Source organism: Babylonia areolata, chromosome 15, assembly GCF_041734735.1.
Source record: "Babylonia areolata isolate BAREFJ2019XMU chromosome 15, ASM4173473v1, whole genome shotgun sequence".
In the NCBI taxonomy this organism is placed as follows: Eukaryota; Metazoa; Mollusca; class Gastropoda; order Neogastropoda; family Buccinidae; genus Babylonia; species Babylonia areolata.
Window position 1 is genome coordinate 5,180,910 of NC_134890.1, and position 14,738 is coordinate 5,195,647.

General features: G+C 40.2%; 1 protein-coding gene across 1 annotated transcript in view; it reads right to left on the reverse strand.

Annotated features, from left to right (window-relative positions):
* LOC143290386 (uncharacterized) overlaps positions 1-7,160 on the reverse strand; it is a 21,572-nt gene extending 14,412 nt beyond the window's left edge. Inside the window, exons 1-2 of the mRNA XM_076599780.1 lie at positions 6,929-7,160; positions 2,985-3,084 (exon numbers count right to left, since the gene is read on the reverse strand). Of these exons, the coding sequence (XP_076455895.1) occupies positions 2,985-3,084; positions 6,929-7,072 (244 nt within the window). The 5' untranslated portion in view covers positions 7,073-7,160. The remainder of the gene's footprint in view (positions 1-2,984; positions 3,085-6,928) is intronic.
* Between the last annotated feature and the right edge of the window lie 7,578 nt (positions 7,161-14,738).

Below are 14,738 nucleotides of genomic sequence, written 5' to 3' on the forward strand. Positions count from 1 at the left end.
ACATTTCTCTCGCTAAACAGGCTTCTTCATTGCAATGTAATTCCAGTTAACCAAGCAGGTTTTAGAAAAGGGAGAACAGCAGTTGACCACCCAGCTAAAATCACTAACCAGATAAAACATCAATTTGCTGGTAGAAAAAATGTGCTAGCCACCTTCTTTGACATAAAAAAGGAGCATGACCAAGTATGGCATTCAAGATTACTCTATAAAAAAAAAAAATTCAATTAGTTTATAATGCCGCATGTTTAATTATTCCAAAGCTTTTTTAAGCAACAGAATAATCAAAACAACGGTAAAAAATACTTACTCTAACTCCAGATCACTTGACATGGGAATCCCACAAGGATCGGTGATCGCACCAATACTTTTCAACATCTTAACTCACGATCTTCCAGAGTCTTTATCAAATAATGTTGAAAAGGTACAATATGCCGACTATATATGCATATGGATGAAACTAACAAAGAAAAAGAAATACCCCTCTCACATCGATGAATTATGCAAAGAGGTTATAAATACCAAGAAGAACTAAATAAGCTAACTAACTATATGTCAGAAAACGGTTTGACTCTGCAGCCAGAAAAATCATGCATGGTTCTGTTTAATCCTGGTTTTAACCCAGACACATTACCTATTTTTAAAATAGATGGGTCAGTGTTAGAATGTAAACAAGCAGTAAAATTCCTTGGCGTATATCTCACATCAAAACTGACATGGAATAAACACTTGGAAAATCTCTTGACAAAGGCTAGAAAAAGCTTCAACTTATTAAAAATTGTTAGCAGGCAACACTGCGGTCAGGATACCTCTGTACTTATCCACCTAGCAACATCGCTAGTACGCTCAAAGCTAACCTATGCACAAGAGGCATTCTTTTCTGCACCAAAATACATGTTAAAGAAATTACAAAGTGTGGATAGTAAAGCATATAAGCTTGCTATTGGTGTTCCAGTTCATGCTTCAACCTTAAAAACATACACAGAAATTAAAGTATTACTGTTTGAAGAACAGATGAAACTTGCATCAGCTAAATATCTTGAGAAGTACAACAGTTCAAAATTCAAATATTGTGTAGATCAGTTTAAAATCAAACCTTCATTTCCCTAAAACAAAGAGCATAGTCTATTCACTCCCTCACAACTATAGGTACTTATACCTCTGGCATATTTCAAACATCAGGAGTGAACCCAAATCAAACTGCCCCTGATCATCAAACATGACAATACCTAAATGGGAGATGAACAATGCAACCTTTGACATTAATTACCTAGATTTAAAGAAAGCTGAAGGCCCTGCTCTCCCTGCTTTTGTTAAATCTCACATTCAAGAAAATTACCCAAATCACCTTAAAGTATATACAGATGGTTCAGTACTTGATTACAATCAGGCTGGTGCAGCATTTATAATTCCGTCATTAAAAGTAGAGAAGTACTATCATATCGGTAAAGATTTTTCTATATTCACAGCAGAACTGATGGCTATATTAATGGGATTAAATCACTTACTAGATCTTCCCATTACCATATTTCAAGTGTTATTTTGTGTCAATTTTAAATCTGTATTACAAGCATTAAAATCTTTTAATTTCAAGACAAGCAGAGAACTCGTAACAGATATTTGTCATATAATTCATGTTTTGACCATCTGTGGTACTGGTACTGAGATTAACTTTTGATGGATCCCTTCTCACAAAGCAATTGTAGGAAATGAGCGGGTGGATCGATGTGCGAAAAAAGGTGCAGTGAACATCTACAATGCCATAGAGATTTGTATTCCATATTCATTACAAGGTTATTCTCTACTGGAGAAAACTTGCTGGGACACTGTCAATAAACTGAAACAGGAGTCTGACCCTGACAATAACTCGCGCAAAATTGATCGCATGTGTTCTTTTAAAACAAAAGGACATCACAGTAGCAGAAGGCTCACCAGTCTGGTATACAGATGCCATAAAAACAAAATATACTTCTTATGTGAATTGCATTTGCAGCTATAAAATTACTCCCTTGCATATCATCCATAAATGTGAACAGTTAAAACCATATTTACCTATGTCATTTACAAAATCTGCAGTTCCATCTGCTTCCATTAGAAGTGTCTTATATGATAATCAACATGTGTTTGAAATAGTTCAGAGTTTAATCTTGAGCCCAACTGGCTATTTGTTGTAATTCTACTGGTTGACTAGTTATTTCATTTTATTTATATTCTTTTTTCTTTAAAAAAAAAAAAAAAAAAATTTTTTTAAATGCTAATTGATGTGCGAGGAACTGGGAAAGTAGTGATGATTTAAGGCATGCATGGGGTGGGGGAGATGATATATTTTTGTCTAAAATCACAAATGTGGATAAATGTTAAGCAAAAGAACGAACACACAGGAGATAAATGCCGAGTAGCTCTACCAGAGTACACACTATGACTACCTTTTTGGTTACAAGTCTGTTTTTAAGTGAAATTAATTTACTTAATTGTCTTTATCTTGAATGGTATATAATCAGCTTATATCATCGAAAATGGAAATTTAGCAGCATTCATGGTAACAAGGTTTTTTTTCATAATTTACAATTAATTTATTTTTTGTGTTTTTCTTCAATCTCCTTCTTTCTTCGTTCTTTTTTAATGTCTTCTAGTTCTATTGATCTAAGATAGAAAGTTAACAGTAGTCATTAGTAGTCACTCAGGTTTTACAGTCGTTCTATTTTATTTTTACCTTATTAATTGTAGTAAACTTCTGTACAATAACAAAACATAAATCAGAATGAACTGAAAGTGTTCTAAATATCAGTGTTGGCTTGTATTTTGGCTGATAATTTTCTTTTAATTCTGACAGATCAACAGAATTTCTTAACCACTTGCCAGACCAACTGGTCACACTCAGTTGTGATAGTCAAAATGCAAACTTTCAGGGTTCCAATTTTTAATTAATGTATTGTGAGCTTCATAACCACTTTATCAAGGAACAAAATCACAGCACAGTAAAGCACCTGGTTTTTGTAGTTCTCCTTTGAAACGGAGTGGACTGTTCCTTTCATGATGCTGGACTTCTGACCAGCTATCTCTGGCTGCTCGTTCTATTCCATTACGCTGCACACACAAAAACCAAAATATATGAAGCACAAAATAATACTAATAACTAATAATATATCATAACATATATCATATATATACTTGTAAAATTTTCAAAGTTGATTACCTGTGCACTGTGGTGGTGTTTTCTATCAGATGAATACCATAACCACCAAACTGACCAATGAATTCTCGCTTTTCCAATCAGCAAGTTTGTGGCACTAGTTTGAAACAACTGTGTCAACATAGTATATATATTGCATCTTAAAATAATGTTGAAAAAATAATAAAGAGATCAACCCATTCACTAATTGTAAAATAAAAAAAATTATATATATATATATATAATAAATAACAACAATTATGATGATGATAAATCGTACGGATGCAAGTCAGAGGAGAGTGGGGGTGAAAGAGAGAGGATCAGAGCAAAAGAAAAAGGTGTGTCCCACTGATCAGTGACTGAGTTGTCAAGCCCATCCTGTTCCTGACAGAGATCTCTATATGACATGGCAACATGCCTTTTTTGAAGAAAGGTAATTCATAAAAAGAAACAAAAAGTAATTCATGAAATCAATGAAATTAAGAATTAAACAAGAGAGGCAAGGCCGTCAAGACTCACTTGTGATACACTTTTTAAAAAAATCCAAGCTTTTTATGTATTGAGTATAATGCATTTACTGTTATATTTATATTTTTTATATTCTCTAAACTTGGCACTTTGATCTGATATTCGACCCAACATAAGATCTGTCATTATTATCATTTTTTGTTCAAACAGGAACTTCTTTTGCTAAGCACGGAAGTTTTGTTTATTGCAAACGTTTTGGTGCAGACAGTAAAACAAGGGAAATTACTCTGCTGGGGGACTTAGTTTGCTTTAAACTGATCTTTCTCATCTTAAACATTACATTTTGAAATTATACTCAATACATAAAAAGCTTGGATTTTTTTAAAAAGTGCATCACAAGTGAGTCTTGAAGGCCTTGCCTCTCTTGTTTCAAAATGTAATGTTTAAGATGAGAAAGATCAGTTTAAAGCAAATTAAGTCCCCTAGCATTAATTAGTAATTTCCCTTTTTTACTATCTGCACCAAAACGTTTGCAAAATAAATAAAACTTCCATGCTTAGCAAAAGAAGTTCCTGTTTGAACAAAAAATGATAATAATGACTGCTCTTGTTGTTGGGTCAGAATATCAGATCAAAGTGCCAAGTTTAGAGAATACAAAAAATATGAATACAACAGTAAATGCAGTTTGCATATAATTAGGCTTCATTTTTTATTTTTTTGTGCCCATCCCAGAGGTGCAATATTGTTTTAAACAAGATGACTGGAAAGAACTGAATTTTTCCTATTTTTATGCCTAATTTGGTGTCGACTGACAAAGTATTTGCAGAGAAAATGTCAATGTTAAAGTTTACCACGGACACACAGACACACACACACACACAGACAACCGAACACCGGGTTAAAACATAGACTCACTTTGTTTACACAAGTGAGTCAAAAATAACATCAATGAAACAAAACATTTTTCAGATAACAACGTAAGTAAAAAAAAATTTCTTCTAAAATGGACACGCCTTGAACAGGCACAAAGCTAAGGAAGTTCTGCAGAGTGAAGAGCTGCTACCTTCTAACACCAGTAACAGGCTCAATATTGAACTCAATAGTGCTGTGCCCAAGCACACATGGTGCTGCATTTACTGTAGTGAAAACTTCAAAAACTTACAAGATACAGTTCATAGGCTACAGATGGGAAACAAAGGCAATGTACACATATATAACCCCCCAATCCAAGACCCCTCTCACAGATTACTGGAGCCAGTGGAGGACCAGCCTGCACTGTCAGCTTGTCAGGCAGGGCGCAGTTCTTCAGGCATGCTGTTCCATTCTGGTATTGTTCTATTGTTCTGGGAAAGACACTCTGCCTGTTCGTGGTGCTGGTTGTTACTGATAGAGTGTCATAGGGCAGCTAGTGGGATCGGCGGGAGATACTTTGTGTTAACCCCTAGGCTGCCTATATGACGAGATAACTCGTCATGGCAAGCATGTACGCTTCGCTTCGTCATTGAAATATTCTGACTTTTCCCTGCTTTGCATTCAGTTCGCTGACAAAAATGCTGGTAGCTTTAGCTTGGGGAATCTTTCTGGATTCTATTCATAGCTAGAAACCCATCTACATCAGTCCTTTATTTGAACGTTTTGGTTGGGTTACTGTCCCAGTGTTTGCCTGGTTCCTCTCCTCGCTCGCTCAACAAAATGTCGGACTGATGCCGTGCTCAAGACATGCGATCGTAGCGAACTAAATCAACCAAGATTGCTTTCTTCTGCTGATGCTCAGAAAGAATTGAAGCGTAAACTTGAAGAAGACAGTGATGAACATTTATAGGACGATTTGATAGAAAATAAAGGGAGCAATCAAGAGAGTGGCCAAGATACGACTATCATTGAGTGATACCGGCTGTGCAACCTTAGCAGAATCAGAAAGTGACTGAATTATTGGCAGGACAGTGTGAGCGATATTCTTGGCACTCAGCCAACGCAGTTTGATGAGAACTGGATAAAGTGACCGTGTGAGAGGGGTGAAGAGGAGGGGGGTGGAGACTGAGGGGGCGTGGCCTCTCATCCACATTATCACTTGGAGAAGTCACAATGCATTATATATCTATCTCTTTTTTTTTCTTTTTTTTTTTTTATTGTGGTTGTTCTAGTATGATTTTGTGTATGTAGATATCCATTTGTCCAGAAAATGATACTTTTGTGCAAATTACCTGAATAATGTTAGTAATGAACAAGTTGAAAATGTGACAAAAAACAAAACACTGATTTCAAAACAACAGCATGTCACTAAAAATATACAAAATGGGAAAACATCATGTGTTTTGTGTTCTTTATTCATTTACCTTTCAGAAAATATATACTTTTATGGGTCTTTCTCCAGTAACAAAGAGCACAGAATTTTTTGAAAATTTATACCTGTTTTTTGTGGAAAAAAACCCTGGCAAATAGATTTCACTTAAATCTTATTTTCCTGGCAGTGAAAGGGTGGAATCAGAAGACAGTAGTTTATTCCTGTTAGCCTTGATCATCTACTTGCGGCCATGGGTGGCCAGTTCAAAACCTCAACCATCTCAGCACTGAATGCCTGGGAGACAAGGCAGATTGCACAAACCGCACTCTTTCAAGGATTTTGATGTCTTCAACTGGGTAAGGATGCCATTAATGGGTAGACCCCACTTCAAGTCCTGTTGAGATGCCATACCAAACCCAATTTTGAGTTGATAGCTGTAAACTGTTGGACCTGGAGAATCTAACTGACAAAATAGGCAATTTTAACACACTTCTCCTGACCATCATCAAAATAAGTATCTGGTCAACAGGGTCAGCCAACAGATTAGAATCTGTCAGTCTATTAAAAATCATTTTCTTCGCATTTTGAAGTTGAAACTTGAAATGAAAATACATATGCCTGCAACCATTGCATAGCATATACCTTTGACAATCTTTAAAATGAAAGCAACACGTTTTGGCATGTATATTATATATATAATATATATATATATATTATATTTTTAAAATAACATTCTTTAAACAAATATGTTTTCAATTCAATTTACATAGGCAGTAGTAACGGGGAAAAGACAAAAACAACAACAAACACCGGGGGAGGGTGTGGGTGTGGGGGGGGGGGGGGGGACGGGGGGAACGACACAATGGACTTTATTAAAATATTGCACACAATTTTTGTCAGATGTACCGACGCGTGGCAGTGTGTGTGTGTGTGTGTGTGTGTGTGTGTGTGTGTGTGTGTGTGTGTGTGTGTTCTCAGTAAACAAAACACAAACAGCTGTCACTCACTGATTTTGCCGACGGCAGCTGAGGAACAGAGAGAAAGTAAACGCCAAAGAAAATTGTCCCACAGCACACGGCAATTAAGTACGCAATGACTACCCTAGTCTTTATTCGAATTCTCATTCTTGAGCCCACAAGCTGTAGAATCATTCGATTCCTCTTCCACAAAATGACAGACGATATGCGTAGACTTTATCAATCTGTCACAGTCAGCACAACGCTGCTTCTGTCAACAAAGCAAACCCAACTGCGTAAATTGAGTTGTCACCCTTTTAAACCGTTTGAAAATTATGCCCATGTTGGAAAATAAAACTATTCAAACCGAACGTTGCTTTTTGAGCCATACCCCGTGTCTCATGTCTTTAAGTTGATTTTTTTTTTAAACCCGATTTGCACAACCGAAACCATAGAAGACGAAAGCTGAATGACTCCTGGGTGTGATGTCTTTTGACTCTTGGGTGTGATGTCTTTTGTGTGTTGTATGTTGTGCGTCCGGTTTAAACGACAATGGAAGAAAGAATCACGTACTCTCAGCTACGACTGTTCTGAAACAGAACTGCAGTAGTTTGTGAAAAGGCCGATCTGTCTTTTCTTTTTACTTGCATCTTGGGCTATTCTGCTCTACTCGTCATGTTCTGGGTGCAGGTGCTCAACCATCTATTCAACACAACCATTTCACCCACTCTAGGAAGACATTGTCGGGAACTGATGGCCAGAGGGCAAAACTGATGCAGAAGTGAAGCTACTCATAGAAGAAAACAATAAAGAAGAGGACATCATCATATACACAGATGGCTAAGTCACCAAAGACCAATCCGGTTGGGGATTCACTGCGAAACAAAATGGAAAAACAGTTAGGGAAGAGAATGCTGCCTACAAAGTCACAACCTCCAGCCTAACGATGGAAGTTGAAGCTGTGACACATGCCCTCCAGTGGCTATCGTCCATCCATACGCCCGGAAACCAACATGTCATGATTCTAACCGACTCAATGAACCTCATACAGAAAATTGAAAACGGAATGGGAAGCCCAGAGTGGCATAAGGCAATGCGCAACTTTCAGATTAAAAAAACTCACATGGTCATACTGCCCGGGACATGCAGGAGTTAAGGGAAATGAGCGAGCTGACAGACTTGCTGGTAACGCAACACCAACGAGCGGCCTACATCTAGGAAAATAGGAAATCCTCAGAAAAGTCAAAGAATATCAAAAAGAACAGGTACAAGGCCATCACACCATCGATCGCCTCAAAGAAATAAAACTTGCAGAGAGAGGGAGCGGCCGTAAGTCTAACATGAAAGGTAGAGCACGATGCTTTGCAAATCAAACAAATATCGGCATCATTAAACCAACATTGCGCAAATTTCTTCAAAACGGAACAGAGTCTCTGTGGGCTTTTCCAAATACAATAGACTGAGCAACACACTAGACGCCATGTTCTTGGCATCAGAGATCTTTTCCCATCCCTCTTGCGGCCAATCAGTGGCAGCCTCTGTGCGTGTGTGTATGTGTGTGTTTTTGTGTATGTGTGGGTCTGTGTTTTTGAGTGCGTTTGTGCATGCGTGAGAGTGTAAGTGTACACAAGTGTCAGAAGAGTTCTGTGCATATGTGTGTGTGTGGGGGTGGGTGGGTGGGTGTGAGGGGGAGGTGGGGGTGCGGGGAGGAGGTGGGGTAGAGGATGAGGTATGTGAGTGTATGCATGCCTACACTGTGGGAGCAACAGGATATTGGAACGTATATATTATATATATATATATCTTTGTATATATGTGTGGGGGGTTGGGGGTGGGAGATATGGGTGTGTGTGTGTGTGTGCTTGTACAAGTAAGCGTTTGTGTGTGTGTGTGCGTGTGTGGGGGGGGGGGGTTGGGGGTGGGAGATATGGGCGTGTGTGTGTGTGCTTGTACAAGTAAGCGTTTGTGTGTGTGCGTGTGTGTGTGTGTGTGTGTGTGCCGTGGAAGCTGGGATACATAGACCAGAAATGAGTGTGTGGAGGAGGGGGGTAGAGGAGGTGCAGGGTAATGTGTGTGTGTGTGTGTGTGTGTGTGTGTGTGTGTGTGTGTGTGTGTGTGTGTGTGTGTGTGTTGCAGCTCATGTACGTTTATATGTATTTGACTGTGCTTTCATAACTGTGAAACTGCATGTTTGGTGCATATCTGTTATGCATGTGTGGGTGTATGTGCGACGGTGAATGTGTGTCTTCATGTTTTACATTTATTTGCTTATTTACCATCATTGTTGTCTTATTTATTTATTTATTTATTTTTTATTATTATTACCATTACTACTACCTTTTTTATATCATAATTATTATTTATTTATTTACTTATTTATTTATGTAAGCGTATCTATTATTTATTCACCTTTTTTTCTCAAGGCCTGACAAAGGGTTGGGTTACGCTGCTGGTCAGGCATCTGCTTGGCAGATGTGGTGTAGAGTATATGGATTTGTCCGAATGCAGTGACGCCTCCTTGAGCTACTGAAACTGAAACTGGGTGCAGATGTTCCAGGTCCCTATCTGAGCCCTGGTTTTATCATCAGTGGTCGTCACTGATGTGTCGGCGGACAACGACCCATATTGGTTGAAGCCCTGATAAAGGCAAACCACGGCTCCTCAGGGCAGAGGTCTTGGAGATGGTGTTCATGGACTTAAAAAAAAAAAAAAAGTCCGAATATATAGCTGGCGTCAGAGTCCAGAGGGAATCTTCCCGTGGACCCATAAGCTGCTGTTCGGTGTCAGTTGAGTGGTCGGTGCCTCCGTTGGAGTTGATGGAGTTTCAGTAATGACCTGTTGTCGCCCTGAAGATCAAGTTGTTCAGGGCTGGGTTGTTGGTTCGATGAAGGTTGCACGGTATGCATTGTTCAGTCGGGATGATGTGTTCTGCCGTCGGTGGCCGCTGTCACCGCACACACACACACACACACACACACACACCACACACACACACACACACACACACACACACACTGACACACACGACAGGTTTACTGCGTTGACAGCGCGCGGTTTGGGAGGACTGGCATGGCGACTGCGTCCGGTTCGGTGGCATCAGCTGCACGGCCATTGGTTTGGTCCATTCTATTTAAAAGGGCGTGGGAGGTCCGTTGTGGGGTTCTAATGTATCGGTTTTGTTGTTGTTGTTTTGTAGGACTGGGTGACTTTCAGGGATGTCATTGTCAGGTTCCTGTCAGTATTACCTACAATCCTTCTTCCTTGGCACCAGTGGACTGGGTTCTGACGAATCAGTTGAACGTCAGTGTGAAAGTCCACAGCTGCAGCCGGGTCGTAGATCGGAGTCTGCTGAGCAAATTGGGAACTTAGTGAAAAGTGGATGGCCCGGCGTACGGAGCTCCGTCTGAAATGAACTGATCTAAAAGGTTAAAACGCCTATGGTGCTGCTAGTTTGTTATTCTTAGCTGACTAACCTCTCTCTCTCTCTCTCTCTCTCTCTCTCTCTCTCTCTCTCTCTCTCTCAGTCGAATTCAGTTCAAAAGATGGTTTAAACATTTTATGTGCAACCGAACCCGTTATGAAATTTACTGACCCGCTGGCATGTCACGCAGAGTGTACCCACCCACCCACCAACAAATATAGGTATAGATATACTGCCGGAGATACAGATATAAGTTGACATGGCGCACGCATGACTGTTCCGCGGAACTGAAGTTGCCGCCACCAGTTCGAATCAGTCCCGTGGGCGCTCCCCCACTTGAAAGTTAAAACCTACCACCCGGCTTTGTGGTGGCTGTGTCGACGGTGTAAAAAGTGAGAAAGGTTCCGGCCACCCATCCCAGAACTCACCCGCTCCTGACTTCTTAGTTCTTCGTTCGCCGTGGACTGCGACTCAGTCGCACGTACGTTCACTGACAAGTATACTCAGTGCACGTTCCACTTTCCGGGCTGAACTGTTCCCTTCGGCTCTTTCTCTCTCTTTGGCTCAGACTCACTGACACACACACACACACCGCCGGGACACACGCTTGATTCAGTTATATATATATATATATATATATATGTATATATATATATATATATATATATATATAAAAAGAACCACCCACGGAATGTAGTTTACCGAAGAGAAAGGGACATTCTTCGCCGACAAGCAAACTAGCTTGGCGCTGCTGAATTCGCTCATGCAACTGAACCATCAAAATACCCGGGTCTGGAAACTCAATTCAGTTTTGCGGTTGTGTCATTAGAACACAATTTTAGTGCTGCTGTTGTCACAGCTGACACTGTATATTGTTTCCCAGGCCTATATTGTGCACACCTCCCCATTACATCCCCAGGTAACGTCACGAGAGAAAAGAACAACAGGCTGCACAGGCTTAGCGAAAGAAGGGTCATGGTCAAAGCCTATAGGTCTCATTTTCAGTTTTAGCTTCTCTAGGAGGCGTCACGTGACTGCGTTCGGACAAATCCATACACACTACACCACAACTGCTCAACAGATGCCTGACCTGCGGCGTAACCCAACTCGCTTAGTCAGGCCCTGAGTGCATGCTTATATATTTGTGTGCCTATCAGAGTCGATTTCTTCTACACTGAGAATTTTGCCAGAGGAAAACACTGTCGTTGCCACGGGTTCTTTTTCACTGCGCCAACTGCGTGCTGCGCATGGGACCTCGGTTTATCGTCTCATCCACTGACCTATAAACGTACGATCTCAGTGGTCTCATCCGAATGACTAGACTCTCAATTTGATTTTCCAGTCAAACTTGGGAGAAAGGGCGAGAGCGGGATTCGAACTCACACCCTCACAGACTCTTTATTTTGGCAGCTGGGCGTTTTAACCATTCTGCCTCTGCCACCTCCCTCCAACAGCAAAATGTTAGTAATGAATGGGTTATTTTCCCCCGTCCGTTCCAAATTGGTGTCAGACCATCACTTATCGCTTGTTGTCTTTACTGCCCTCCCCTCCGCTGGTTTCACTCCAACAGTTCCTTGTAAGATTGTTTTGGTAAGCCCAGTGGATCTTGTTACGTAGTCATACCAGCGTTGGTTTGTGTGTGTGTGTGTGTTTCAAAATCTATGGAGACATGCTCTAGAGGCGAGTAGTAAATGTTTGTTTTATCGAAATTTCAAAAGTGGATTTGGTAGAGAAAAAATATATAAGTCAAATGCCTGATAATTATGTTATCAGCTTCTTCAGATTTCGAAGTAGTAATCATAAGCTGGAAATAGAAACAGGGAGACACAAAGGCATACCACGAGAGTTACGGTTTTGTAAGGTTTGTAACATGTCTGTGATTGGTGATGATTTTCATTTTATAATGGAATGTTCCAATTATGATCAGTTACGAAATAGATATGTTCCTAAAAAATATTTATCTCCAAAATCGGTTTTTAATTTTTGTAATATGCTCAAAGGAGGCAAAAAAGTCATTTTAGCTGTAAGATGATTAGATTTGCAAATGTTGCCTAGTTATACTTTTGGAGTTAAGACATTTGTGTTTTCTCAACTTTTATGTGACATTGTTGTGTATTTGGAAATGTTTGTTATGGGCACGAAAAGAGCTTTGGAGTATAATTGCTGGGTGGTGTTGATAAGCACTTTTTTTTTTCAATTGTAGCCCATAGCACCTCCTGCCACACTCTGTTAAACGCCCTCTTGAAGTCGATGAAGACATGGTAAAACTGCCTCTGGTGTTGGAGATGTCTTCTCTCTCTCTCTCTCTTTCTCTCTCTCTTTCCTTTTCAAAAAATTCTTTTTCCGGCATGTTGGTTAAAGACCTGTTGGATGGTACTTCTGCCTTCGAAGTACTCACCCTGTTCTTCAGCAGTAATGGCATCTACTTGCATCTGTAATTTGTTCAGAATGATTTTGAGCAGTTCTGGCAGTGTTGGAGACTTCCTTCATTGAGAAGGGTGATGATTAGTGATTGGGTCCATGTATCTAGGGTACCGAAAAGAACCCGTGCATGTCCACTAGACAGTTGTCACCCTGAATTCAATATGCGCAGATCGAGAAATCTGCTGGAAATGAAGTACAACACTATACGATGTAATCAAACACTGAAGTCAGATGGGGTGCACAATGGCTGGATAGTCCTGCATTCTGGTCCTCCTTACCACTACAAATTTACTATTTTGTGGGTGACAACTAGATGAATGAATAGACGAACGGCAGTTCAGTCGGCGCAGCGTCTACAGTACACTTTGCTCCATATGAACAAGTTGAAGCATGCACTACACTGTGTTAGTGAATTTTAACAAGTGAACCTTTCCATTTACCTCCACACCACACCAGTTCCAACTCTTTGGGAAATATTTCCTCCTACCTGAACATTTGACCTGATTAAAAAAAAAAATCAAAAAAAAATCAGCCAGTACAGAATGAAATGATGATCGTGTCCAGCACATGGAAAAGCAGTCTTGTATTAATTAAGAACATCAGTATTTCCAACATTTTCATTTTTAATTTCCAGTTTTTGTCTACACTTCACTTACCATGTAACTGATGCTGCAGTTATCTTCTTGAAAAACATGACACAATAGGATGAATATTGGGGTAGAGGGTGGAGATTTTTCTATGTCCCAGGTCAACAGATACGAAAGTTTGCTTCTTCCTGTACCTCACGCGTGCATAAGAGAAGTCCTGATATGCATGTTAAAGATGATGTGATCAATATCACAGTGTGGCCGGTTGGAAACACGGAAACAGCCAGCGTGCACCAACCACGACAAAAGCCACAAGCAAACAGATGTTGGTCGTGTAATAGGAGGATCAGAAGAAAACGGCCCACTTTCTCTAAAACGTCTTCAGTTACGCAGCAGCAACAGCAGTAGTTGGTAGGTTCAAAGCAAGCTCTACAGCTTTTAAACAGTCCATTCTTTGTTTCGTTACTACACAGTCCCCACCAACATTTTGCTGTGCAAGGCCCGTTCTCTTTGTTAGGTTGCAGAGAACTGGATAGCTGATTAAGTCAGAAATTGTGCTGATTCCCCCAACCCAGCCATGTGCACATGACGCCCTCCGTACGGTGTGAACACGTCAGTCTTGTGCATCATTGCGGGCTCTTGTGAAATTGTTGCTGGTGAGAGAGAGAGAGAGAGAGAGAGAGAGAGAGAGAGAGAGAAGAGGGTGGTGGGGTTCAGGAGACGGGATGAAGATGGGATGTCACAAGTAAGTGAGCAGAGTATAAAAGCAGGGTGACTGTTTCTAGATCGTCTTCATAAACTGAGAGAGATCACATGGATCAAAGTGTCTGCACACGTGTGTGTATGTTTCAGTTTCTCCATGTATCACTGTGTTCAGACAAATCCACATATGCTTCACCAAATTTGCTAGGCAGATGCCTGACAGTAGCATAAGTTGATAACCCAATACGCTACTGTAGCGTAGCATGTACTGTTATGTACCTACCATAGTAGATTTTTTCTACATAATTTTGCCGGAGGACAACACTTCTATTGCCATGGGTTCTTTTTCAGAACACAAAGTGTGCTGTAATGCTGGACCTTGGTTTATAGACCATGGTTTATAGTCTCGTCCAAATAACTAGATGCTCAGTTTCAGCTGGCCATTGACAGAGTGCCCGAGTAGGGAGAATGTTCTGTTAATTTTTGCTCAGACTAGCAATTTTACTACCCCCTCTGTGAGATCTTCAGTGGTGGCCTTGATACTAGTCTTTCAGATCAGATAATGAACCAGTGTCCCAGAAAATCTGATGTCTCAAGTGTAACATAGACACAGCACAAGTGAAGAAATCCACAGCAACAAGAGTTGATCCTGGCAAAATTACACAGAAAAATCCATTTTCTTTACTCTCCATAGGTATGACTGGATACCCAACTTCAGCTGGAGAAG